Source organism: Anolis carolinensis, chromosome 4, assembly GCF_035594765.1.
Source record: "Anolis carolinensis isolate JA03-04 chromosome 4, rAnoCar3.1.pri, whole genome shotgun sequence".
NCBI classification, from domain to species: domain Eukaryota; kingdom Metazoa; phylum Chordata; class Lepidosauria; order Squamata; family Dactyloidae; genus Anolis; species Anolis carolinensis.
This window is the reverse complement of record NC_085844.1, coordinates 174015304-174028321: the sequence shown is the minus strand read 5'-3', so window position 1 is coordinate 174028321 and position 13018 is coordinate 174015304. Positions and strand designations below refer to the sequence as shown.

General features: G+C 37.2%; 1 protein-coding gene across 3 annotated transcripts in view; it reads left to right on the top strand.

The window, feature by feature from the left end:
- prkaa2 (protein kinase AMP-activated catalytic subunit alpha 2) overlaps nt 1–13018 on the top strand; it is a 53561-nt gene that overhangs the window by 23030 nt on the left and 17513 nt on the right. For 2 of the 3 annotated variants that reach the window (XM_008109385.3, XM_008109386.3), the window contains exons 8-9: nt 688–814; nt 2523–2666. In XM_008109385.3, the coding sequence (XP_008107592.1) occupies nt 688–814; nt 2523–2666 (271 nt within the window). Of the gene's footprint in view, nt 1–687; nt 815–2522; nt 12924–13018 lie in introns of those variants that run through there. The other variant, XM_003220176.4, reaches the window with a different exon arrangement.

Sequence of the window (13018 nt, the reverse complement as noted above, 5' to 3'; positions counted from 1 at the left end):
TCCTGAACGCATTTATCTGAGAAGAAATTCAATTAATATGTGTAACAGATATACTTTTCAAAAATAAATAACACCATTATCATGTGCAGGGGAAGTGTGTGTGTTTGGGGCAATTCTCCTTAATGGATATTTCATCACAAAACTGTTCCAGAATGCTATATGAATGGCCTAGAATGATATTTTGTTTCTAATCTCCTAAATTGTATTAGCACAGTACAAGCCAAGAGAATGTAGATGAGCAAGAAATAAGAACACAGGCTTTAAAAATAATTGTATAAAGAGCATATCTAGGAAGATATGTGCTTATGATGTGCATTTTGAAAAGTGATAATCTGTTAATTTAAACAAATGCTCAAAGGCACATTCTCTTGACAGATAATGAATTTATTTTGTATTCATGATTTATTTTCACAATTCGTACTCATTGTTTTTATTAAGTCAAGAGATTGACATTTAATTCAGTTGAGATACAATCCTGAATACATTTAATCAGAGGTAAGCCTCCAGGGGTTCACTGGAACTTATTGCCAGATAGGTGTGCATAGGACTGTGGTGTCAGTACAGTTTCTTTTGAATACACAGGTATAGGATTTCATTCTTGTTTTTAATAAAGATAAACTTGTTTTCTTGAAATTAAATTATAATAAAAAGTCATTATCTCTCATGTGCAATAATTATATGTTGTAGGTGGTGAATGCTTATCATCTTAGAGTTCGTAGAAAAAATCCAGTGACGGGGAATTTCGTAAAAATGAGTTTGCAGCTGTATCAGGTTGACAATCGTAGCTATCTACTGGACTTTAAAAGTATTGATGGTAAGGAGGAGCTGTTGTCACATAAAACCTTAAATATAAAGAAGCATTGATTTGACATGATATGATCTCTTTTCGCACATTTAAACTTTTCCATTACTTTATGATACCTTCTTGCCTGAACTCTATTACTCTAACACTCATTGCTAGTATTGTGATAGTTTCATATGATTTTTCTAACCCCCTACTAACTGTTTGGGAATTCAGTTCCCATTTTTGTACTTAATATAGACAGCAGTCATGCTATCTGATGATTTGTTTATTTATTGTGTCAGAAGCGAACTGAGGGTACAGTTATAATGTATTTTTAAAAACACCAACGAAGTTAAAAACTTGACATTACACTAGATTTCCTTTGACCAGAAGCTGGACACTTGGAGTGCCTCTGGTGTCGCTGTGAGAAGGTCCTCCACTGTGCATATGGCAGGACTCAGTCTGCATTGTAGTAGGTGGTCTGTGGTTTGCTCTTTTCCGCATTCGCATGTTGTGGACTCCACTTTGTAGCCTAATTTCTTAAGATTGGTTCTGCATCTCGTGGTGCCAGAGCACAGCCTTCCAAGTCGTCCAATCTTCTCTGTGCCCAGAAGGGAGTTTCTCATCCGGCATCAGCCACTGATTGAGGTTCCGGGTTTTAGCCTCCCACTTTTGGACTCTCGCTTGCTGAGATGATCCTGCAAGTATTTCTGTAGATCTTAGAAAACTATTTCTTCATTTAAGACATTGACATATTGGCTGATACCCAAACAGGGGATGGGCCGGAGATGTCAATGCCTTGGTCCTTTCATTAGTGGCTGCTGCTACCTGACAGATGTCAGGTGGTGTAATACTGGCTAAACAGTATAATTTCTCCAGTGGTGTAGGGCGTAGACATCCTGTGATAATGTGGCATGTCTCATTAAGAGCCATATCCACTGTTTTAATGTGGTGAGATGTATTCCACACTGGGCATGCCGAGTAGCAAAGCGGAAGGGCAGATGTCTTCACTGTATCTGGTTGTGATCCCCAGGTTGTGCCAGTCAGCTTTCGTATGATATTATTTGTGGCACCCACTTTTTACTTGATATTCAATGATGGGTGTTATAGTCTAACAAATATGGAAGTCTTCAGGTTAAAGAAGTGTGGGTGCAAGGGAAATTTCTTCATTTATTTGATGGTCTCTTCTGAGTTCGCATCTGGAGTCATGCTTTTAGGCCCTTGGAACAAAATCATACTTCTTCACCCCATCCATTGCAGTTAAATGAGCTGTCAGATTTTAAAGACCTGTCTTTTCTGGCAGGCCTAGCGTTAATCATGAATTTTAAACTTGTGTCTTACTTTAATCTTTGTTATGTGTATTTTAATATGTATTTTGTAGAAATATGTTTTGATATGTGTATATTGTAGAATATTTTTTTATATGAATGCGTGTTTTTAGCAATATTGTAACCTGCCTTGAGCCATGAGGGAGGTTAAAAATAAAATAGCGATTGTTGTTGTTATTATTATTACTACTACTACTACTATTACTACTACTATTACTACTTTCCAAGTTTCATTCTCTAACAATAATTTGTGGAAAAGTCTTAAAAACAACTTTTCCTGTCTTTATCTTCAGTTGATGCTTTTAGAGGCAAAACCCACAAGCATATGAGTCAGATCAAGGGGGCAGGGGAGGAACTTCATACCATTTAGAACAATTATGATAAATTAACTTTCTGTTTGTGCTTTTAAGATGATGTCATGGAACAAAGATCAGGCTCTTCCACTCCTCAGCGCTCATGCTCTGCAGCTCGACTGCACAGACCAAGACTGAGTTTTGATTCTGCCTCTGCTGATTACCAACCACTTTCGGGGTCTCTCAGTGGCTCCTTCACAGGTAGCATGCCCTCTGTTACACCTCGCCTTGGCAGCCATACCATGGATTTCTTTGAAATGTGTGCTAGTCTCATCATGGCTCTTGCACGCTGACAGGTATCTGTAGGAAGCTTGATTTGCTTTGTCAGGCACAGCCATTTTGAAATCTGCACAGAAAGGACACATTGGGCACTTGTGACAATTAAAGCCTCAGTCTGAAAGTAGAAATTTCCCTTTTTGCAGACACACTGTTTTGTGTATTAAGAGAAATCGGTACACGTGCTCAATTGAAGTGATTCCAAATACAGAATTTGCTTTACTTTTGCAAGGAATTTGGAATAGTTGAGTTAGGTCATAAGAGTGTAGTAACTGTGGAAGCAATGGAGACAGCTATCAAGAGCACAATGGACCCTTTCCAACAACTGCCAGTTTCTATTCATTGCCACTATGATGCTATACTCTTCTAAAAATGCAGCAACTGCCAAAATCTGAAAAATGTCTGCAGATGTACTCAGTAGTGTCCTTGCTGTTGTGAACATACCTGCAATACTGTTCCTGAAGACTTGATTATTCCTTTTGAAGGATTCAGTAAAGTGATATCAGAAGACAAAAATAATAGCATTCTGGTAGAGTTGATTTGCACATTATATACTTGGAAGTTTTTTTTCCACCTTTGCTGCTATTCCACAGACTATAAGATGCAAAATCACCTATAGAGAGTATACTCAATAAGAAGTGCAATTTTCGAATGCGTGAGACCCTGGATTGCAAATATTTATAAGCTTACTTCCAAATATCTTCAACAGAGAAATTGTTGGTGAGTGCTTTTGGAATGCTTAATGAGTCAACACAAATTCTGGATTCTTGGGAATTGATTGTTGCATCGTACAAATGCATCCCTTTATTCTAAACATAGTTCTGTAATTAGGTCAGGTCCCACAGGTAAAGTGTTTCCTAAGACCAGGAAGAGCAGGATACAAGAGCTGGTGATGATTATCTTTGGTAGCGATGACTACATCAAACGTTCTCAACTGTGGATCCATAGAAGTTGATTGTGGTTTCCATCTACTTTAGCCATAATACAGATTACTGGGATATTTGTAGTTCATTGGCATCTTCAGTTAGCATTCCTTCATGGCAGTGGGTTGGAGTGAAAAATGCTCGTGGACTCTTCCAACTCTTATGAGTGTTGTGATGGAATTAGAGAAAATAGCAATTTTTATGAACAACGTGTGAGCAATGGTGCGTAAACATCTATGGTTTCAAAATATGAACAAGCCTTTGCTTAGTGATGTAACAGAACCTTGGTTACTAGCAGACTATGTCTTAACACAGGGAGGGTTGTTGATACTCAGAGATAAACCAGAATGAAATGTATGAGCCACTAGGTAGAACAAAGTATGTGCAGGAACAATGCTGATTTGGCATACACAGAAGCTTATAGGCTTCCCAATAGAAGTCCTGGCTGTTGTCTTTATAATTTCTAACAGTTCACAACAAGTGCCTAGAATGAATGGACTAAATTCCACTCCTACACTCCCTCCTTCTTTGTCTGCCAAAAAGTATCAGACAGTGAATGGATAGTCCTTCAGTTCTTATGCTTTGGATATTGTCTAGGCAGCACTCTCCCAGCTGGTAGCCTGTATAAATCAGCAAATCTTTAAAATGCCAACAAATTTTTATGGGAGGTGGTGGTAGGGCAGGGTCACCAGCTTTCTCCAAACTATTCCTCAACAGCACATTCACGGTTTTAATTAAAATTTTGCATTAGGGAGTTTCTTTTCCCACCAAAGAAATTCTTTCCGCTGCAATCTTTCATAACCATTTTGTGCTCAATGCTTTGTCATTGTCCTGGGATTATTAGGTTCAGACTGCCTACTATGTCCCATAAGCAATCTGTTCTTAATTACATTACTAGTCCTCCATCAATCATTGCAGACCATGCTTTGCGCCAGATGCATCAAATTGCAAGTCCTATTTATTTAAATAAGGAGTAAATATTCATCCCGATTGAGTTGTAGAGTAGATCAAGATTATTGCAGACACCAGTGTAGATTTTAATAAATATAGGAGAGGGGAGAAAATTATATTTTATTTCAGGAGACAAGTCCTTTAATAACACTCTTGTTGACAAAGAAACCCCATAATAGCCAGAATCCTGTAACTAATATAGACCTTGGTTGCACAAGTGCATGTACTTTGAGGAACTTTTGTGAAAAAAAAAGCATCCAATGTAGGTTGAGCATCTCTTCAGAAATTTTAAAATGTGAAATACTGCAGATTCTAAATTCACATGGGTAGCTGAGATGGTGCAACCTGTACTTGCTTATATTTCAGTGCACACAGACTTAATTTCATGCACAAAATTATTTGACATATTGTGTGTAGTTACCTTCAGCCTATGCATATATATTTTTGTGTGTGTCAGGAGCGACTTGAGAAACTGCAAGTTGCTTCTGGTGTGAGAGAATTGGCCATCTGCAAGGACGTTGCCAGGGGACACCTGGATGTTTTTTGATGTTTTTACCATCCTTGTGGGAGGCTTCTCTCATGTCCCCGCTTGGAGCTGGAGCTGATAGAGGGAGCTCATCCGCGCTCTCCCCAGGTTGGATTTGAACCTGGCAGCCTTTAGGTCAGCAACCCAACCTTCAAGTCACAAGGCTTTAACCCACTACGCCATCGGGGACGTATGCATATAAGGTGCATATGAAGCATTAATGAATTCCGTGCTTCGATTTTAAGACATCTCATTATGTGTCTCTATACAAATTCAAGTAAATTAAAATTCCTCTCCCGCAAAAATCCAAAATACTTTTGGTTGCAAGCATTTTAAACAAGGGATACTCAACCTCTGCTTAGGCCCCTTCTACACTGTCCTTATATCCCATGATCTGATCCCAGATTATCTGCTTTGAACTGGATTATATGAATCTCAATTGCCATATAATCTGAGAACAGATCATGGAATATAAGAACAGTATGGAAGGGGCCTTAGTTATATTGTTCCTTGTTCCAGCAATGTAACAGTTGTGTGAGGAGTGGATGGATGGCTGTCAGAGCTCCATCACCATGATTCCTGACCGCCATGAGGAGAATGAGGAACCATTCACCCACTGTTCGACACTTCTTGTACACAAAGTAGGAGATATGGAGGAGTGATTGTTGGATTGTTCCAAGTTTTTTCATGAAGCCAGAAAGAGCAGACTTAGTTTGGGGATGGAAGGAGCCAGTTTAATGTAAAGGTTAACAGTCACAACTAATCAGTAGCCAAGAGAACAAAGGTACCCCAGGAGCCTTCATAGTTGGATAGGAAGTCAGAACAAAGGAGCAACTTCCCAAGGCATAAAACAATGATGAGATTTACGTTGTGTCAGTAAGCATACCAGGTCTCAGCCACACTGACAAAGCTAATGAATGATAAAGATGACAAGGCTGTTCAGAGAGATGTCAGAAAAGAAAATAACAAGGAATTTTAAAAGAATAAAGGGAAAGAATTGGGCAAAAGCATCCTGTTATTTAAGACTGATGTGCTGTCTCACTTCAAAATTGAGTTCATTTTTTTCATCTATTGTTTACTTGTCCAATGTAACTGTTTCTGATTCAGGACTCCTTTTTTTGAACTCAGATTTATTTAATTTTTTAAATATGCAACTTGAATCCAACCCATTAAAATTAAAAATAAAAAGCACAGACCCTAGAATAAAGCGAACAATACAATATAGAAATAATCCCCTAATTCCCTCTCCCCATAACTCACCACCACCACTTTATCCCATCTTTTTAAAAATCATCTCTGCCATCTAATTCATTACTTAACAAACACACTGCTACAGCAAGACTTTGGGGTGAGCAGAGAAGAGAAATCATTTTTTGTTGTACCTTTTTGTTAGACACCCAGAGGCTCCTTCTTTGGGGGCCTTTAAGCAGAGGCTGGATGGCCATCTGTTAGGGATGCTTTGAATGTCATTTTCCTGCTTCTTGGCAGGGGGTTGGACTGGATGGCCTGTGAGGTCTCTTCCAACTCTATCAGTCTGTGATTCTATAATGCCATTTGTCCATTGGTAGAACAAACTAGATTTTTTCTTCGGTTAAGCAAATCTCATTGGGTTTAGTCACTTTTATGTGAACAGATATAAGATTGAATCCTGTTTATTCTGTGCCCTTTAAGGAAAGGTAAATATGTTAATATTCTTCTTTTTATGGTTTTGTGATTACCACAGTGGCAAATCAGTTGGCCAGACTTTGTAACCAGACTGGAACATAAGAGAGATTGTCATAAAGGCCAGGCTGACTTCATTTGTAAATTGGAGCAACATGTTGCGTTGACTTTTGAATGCATTCACCTGTCTTTAGAAGGGTGACTTAAACCCTTTGTAGGTTTACTATTCATTTAGTTCAGATTGTTGGTGTCAAAAGCTAAAATATTGTGTGTGCCTCTTAGTTTGTTCCTCTTGTCTCCACTTTTCTCACTAAATCCTTTCAAGCCTTTTTCCATTATTCTGTTTTTTATTGCCTCCTTTTCTCCATGCATCTTGTTATTGGGAATCTTTCAGCATCCACCAATAATAAAATATGCATCGCATTGTTTTTTTTAACTTTACCCTCTGTTATCTTTGCTTTATTTTTCCTTCTGTTATATTATCATGTCTTGTTCAGCTTTTCTTCTTTCCAAAGATTCAATAATATTTTATAGCACCAAAACAGAGTCCTGATGGATACTGTACTTATTGTACTAATGCCAGTTTTGTGCTGAGAATGTTTTCCCCCCCACAATACAGTGAGCATTGTTCAATATAGTATTTGGATGACCAATCCAGAATTTTGCATTGCCGTCAACTTTTAAAAACTGTGTTGTGCCATCATCAATTGTCCTCTTGTGATGTATTCAATTCCCAAACAACATTAACACCAAGCCCAAACCTCTGTTCAGGGTGATAAACACAAAACTTTGAATTAGAGCGGCCTGTATTTTATATTTTTAGGCAAGAAAAATGTGTAACACCACAAACCATAGAGGTTTGTGTTCAGTGTAGCCAAACTGAATGAAACCTTTTTAATGCAGAGGATGTCACACATGGCAGAATTGTCATTTAGGTTATTCTTAATGCATTGAAAAGGCAGCTTGGGAAGGTCATGTGAATTAACTTGCATGATACAGATCAGTGACCTTGAAATATAAGGAGCTTGTTGAATGTTGCATTTCAATTAAAATAATATTCCTCGTGACTGAAGCTCTGGGCATTTTCCTCTCCAAAGGACAGCAGCCAAATTTACCTTTCTAACATGAAGCCAATCTTTCTAGCATATCTAAAGCACAGAATCCCTTCACTGGAACATAAATTTGACAGTGTTATTCTAGACCTTAGGGCTTTCCTGTTCCTCTAAGCTTAATTGACTGTGGCCTTCACCAGCACAATAATAAAGCAGGAATAACTTACATTTTCATTTTCTGAAAGTTATCTTTCATATAGGTTCACTATATGTGATAATAATTATGCCATTCTTTTTAAAGTGGTAAAATTCACTACAGTTTCTGTGAACTTCTAAAATGAATGTATGATATTGGTTTGTTCTAACTGGTATTAGCTAGTGGCTGCTTGAATTGAGGTATATTGTAGCAGTTTGACACCATTTTCACTGTCATTGCTCAATACTATAGAATCCTGAAATGTGTAATTTGATGTGGCACCAGAGTGAAGGCTATATATCCCATAAATTAAACATTGCAGAATTCTATAGCATTGAGCCATGGCAGTTAAAATGGTGTCAAACAGGCAGACCCCACAGCATAGCCATTGTTCAACAGTTGCAAAGTACAACCTCTTTTCATGTGCAAATAGTCCTATCATGCAATGTGCCCTGATGTGAAATACAATCTGTTTCACAATGGGAGGCCCCATTGCATAAGGAGGCATCTGGCATGCTGCCCTGTTGGCTTATTGAATATAACACTGGCCAATGCCCATTTCAGTACCTCAGGTGTTTGGCCTCTTTCTGGGTATAGTTGACCTGCTGGCCCCAGTTTTCCCTTATCAACTAGTTTTTGAGACACACAACATATACCATCTTGCTTGCCCATAGAAAACCATGGCAACCATACCTAAGAAACTAAAACTGATGCAATCTATCCCATGCAGTTTTCTCAGTCAGCACCCCAAATAACCCCAAGAATGGGCCTTAAAAAACATTAAGACATTTTTTGAGCTGTGTAATGTCACTGATGTTGATTTGTCCACATAAAGCTATACATCAAAGATTCTGATATAGGATCTCACCCAACACTTATTAGTACCACTTGTGCTTGAAATGTTATATCAGCTGGGCTACTATGATGAACAGGAACAAATGTAAACTAAACATGTACATAGGCTCCCCCATTGTATTAACTGAATGTGTGGTTTCTGGGGAAGGTTACGGGAATATATATCTATCTTATTTATTTTAAGCTTGAATCTAACATTTTGCACTTAGATTGCACTTTAATTTTAAAATTTCTAAGGGGAAAATATCACAGAGATGCCTACTGAATCAACAACCTTTTAGAATGTCACAGGTTACGGAGAAAGATAATGTATATCTATATTGACTTCATCTATATGACTGAATTGTCCCTGGTCATAAGTAATGACCATCTCTTAGCATAAGGCATGCACCACAGTTTTTCACACTTGATAACATGGCACAAAGCATTTTGTCAGTAAATTGCTTTTGTGGATTCATCCTATCATGTGGAATAGATAATCAGGACAAGAGTAAATTAGTGTCTTCCCATCATGTATTTAAATATCAGTCAAAACAGCTATGATAAATTATAATCTATGCTATTCCCTAAAAAGACTATGCCTCAGCTACGTCTTTTAGAATACATTCAACTCATCCTGAAATCTAGCATTAGTATTTTTAAGGTAAAGTTTTGTTGTTCCAGGAAGAAAGTTGGGTTGATTTTAAAACACTTGAAGTTGAAGTGCAATTTTCACTCATTGGCTGTAGCTAGGAGAACATTTGAATCAATAGTGAAATTGATTTAAAATGTGATGTTGATCTATGATTGATCATATAATTAAACATTAATAGCTCACAGTACTGGGGTTCTGTTCTTCTAAAAAAAAAAATTCCACTGGTCACATGTGCATCTGTAATATAATTGCACTAATTTCTTCATCAATGAATAATTGAAGGTATCACTAAGTTTGCAAATTTAGCTTAGTGCATTTTAACAATCTGTTATTCCTATTTTGGTAATATTAATATGTAAACAGACTTGTACGAATTAGAATTGTGCCTTCTATCAGCTGTAACAGTCACAAATGCTTGACTTTCACAAATTCTATAGAACAGTGTGTTGTCTTTCATATTATAGGCACAGATTATCTAAAATACTTGAAGTGTGCTTGCTGTGTATTCATCATGCTTCAGTGATGATATTTACTTGTGGCAAAACATATTAAAATTCTTCCGTAGACAAGCTGCAGAAATGAAGTTGTAAAAAGTTGTAGGTCCATGGTAATGGGGTGTTGTGTGGTTTCCAGGCTGTATGGCCCTGTTCTAACAGCATTTTCTCCTGACATTTCACCTGCATCTGTGGCTGCCATATTCAGAGGATCAGATCAGATGAAGGCAAAACATCAGGAGAAAATGCTTCTAGAACACAGCCATACAGCCTGGAAACAACACAACACTCCCGTGATTCCGACCGTTAAAGCCTACAACAATCCATGGTAATGCTTTGCATGAATAAGAGGAGCCCTTGTTCAATCCCTGTCACCTCCCGATCAGGTTAACAAAGATCTTTTTAAAACCCTATACAATGGTTGCCAGGCAGTATAGATATTACTGTGCAAGGTGTACTAATAGTCTGATTTTGTACAAAGCTAATATCATGTGTAATGTTTTAAACAGAAAGGTGTAATTGCAGTGTTACTACTGTATTTCATTGAATCTAAGACACACTTTCCCCCCAGATAATCATCTTGAAAAATGGGGTACCTTTTAGAATTGCAAGCTTTTTTTCTGTCTCAGAATTGATGGTGTCTTAGAATTGATGAAATATGGTATTTTTTCAGGTACAGCTGAAAAGGGGGGATTATTTGTTATTCATCTGCTTTCTCCATTGTAACTTCAAATTATCCATGACTATGGTCACATCTACACTGACCACTTACTACAGTTTAAAGGCACCTTGACAGTCCGCTATTTAAATAATATATGCTGCAAACATGTGCAGCAACATGCATTAAGGCTTTAAACCAGGCTAAGCAAAATTAGGAGATACTCTGATGAACTAATACTGATTAAAAGTTGGATGCTTCTTCACTGGCTTTGAACCTGTGGATAGTGTGGATCCTAGAACCAGTTTGAGGCCAGCCTCTGGTGTGTATAAGCACCATCCAGGCTTCTAACCAATTCCAGGGCTTCACATGTAATAACTGGCACAGTGACATCACTTCCTCTTCTACTGGTTTCACACTGACCTCAGTGGTCAGAGTAAATGTGCATTACATCAGGCTTTTATTCATTATGTTGTATACATTGGTAAAAAGCTAAGATGTACCAACCTATATTACAGTATAATGAGAGAGTAGCTTAAGGATTTCACATCTACTTCAAAGTATAGCACAGCTGCCCCCAAATGTTTCTTTATACACAGTGGAGCTTGCAATTAAGTGAATGGTGGAAAAGAATTATGGGCTGGGGAACCTTCCTAGATATGTACCAGTAGGTGCTCATTGATGGAAAAAATAATACGCATAATACAAAGAAAATAAATAGTGAATGGTTTTAGAGTTTTATTTCACATGTTTTCTGAAGTGGCTAACAAATCAGAAAAGGCAAGAAAATATTCAGTTTAAAATGGTTGTCTCAAGAAAAATGGAAGGTCTAGATGTAAACTTCATTGTTTGCAAGTGGGGTCATTAAAATGTGTAACTTCCATTGTTCATGAGGTATGCCATAATTGCAAAATGTTGATTGGCTATGGAAATTCTAAGCAATCTGTAAAATGCAGTCTTCAAACCAGTTTCCTATGCATTAAACAGCAATATGCATATTTAATGAGCATCTGCTAACAAAATCAAGCAATCTAAAAATCACATCACCTCTTGCTTTTCCAAAAAAAAAAAAAAAAGCCACTATGGTCCTGCTGAAATTGCCTTAAGTGATTTAATGTGTGTTTGTATCATTAAATTATGTGGAGACTTTTTGTAGTTTTGTATGTATTTTCCCCAAGTTTTAAGAAGTAAGATTTTTTCACATTTCTCACACAAACCAAAAACAAACTACGGTAATACTTATTCCCATAGCTAAACTCATTTTTTCTGTATTAAAATGTATGTGGGTTTGTAAGATGGTGTGTGTGTGTGTGTGTGTGTTTAATGAGTAAATAAAACTGCAATCACATGTCTATAAACTATGTCATTGAGGTACTGTAATTTAGGTCACTAGCACTATTTACGTAGGTTCTGAGAAGCTTGAAATGACAGTATATTGTAGCCCCTCTTAGATAAAAAAAATGGAGTTTGTTCTGTAATTCAAACAAACACATATTCTTCTCCAAACAACTGAGGCTGGATTTATTTATTTATTTCCAATATTTCTACCCCGCCCTTCTCCCCGAGGGGACTCAGGGCGGCTCCCAAGAATTTAGATACAAGACAAACTTTCTTGTGCTGGCCAGAGATGATCTGTGAAATGTTGTGAAATCTTCTTTAAAAACTAACTTTTCCAAGCTAGTATGTGTTCTCAGGAAAGCATCCTGCCTCCTGGTCCATTGTACTGTATTCTGTTTGCATGTTACGATTCCTTCTTGAAAGTAAAGGTAGAATGATTTTTGCAAAGAGGGAACTGTTAGAAATGACTAAAAGGGCTATTTGAGTTCAGAGCATGGAAGCTGTGGATTCTTCCAGTTCAGCTGAAGAAGACCTTAATAGCTTAACACAGTCTTTGAGGTTGATTTATATTAGTGACCGGTGTCACTAATATAGAATATTGAGGTTCTTAAAAATGCTTCCAATTTGAACTTCGGTTTACTGGAAAACATACCTGAATTATCTATAAATGCTCACTGTTTTGCTTACATCAGCATTTGGAAAATGTGCAACTCCTTGCCCTTTTACTTTTATTTAAGCAGAATATAATGACTGATTGACTGCAGAAAGCATTTCATTCACCTCTCTTGTGTTGATAAAAAAGTTTTTATTTTATTGTACCACACTGTGTGTAATGATTATCCATGGTTGACATTTGCACTTTAATAAAGAGAATCATCTTATAAAATACTAAATCTGTGCACTGTTTTTATGATCAAATTAAAGTTTTGACACTTAAGATATCATCAGTTTGCTTGTACTTAAAAGCTAAAGAGATGTATTTAAGTAC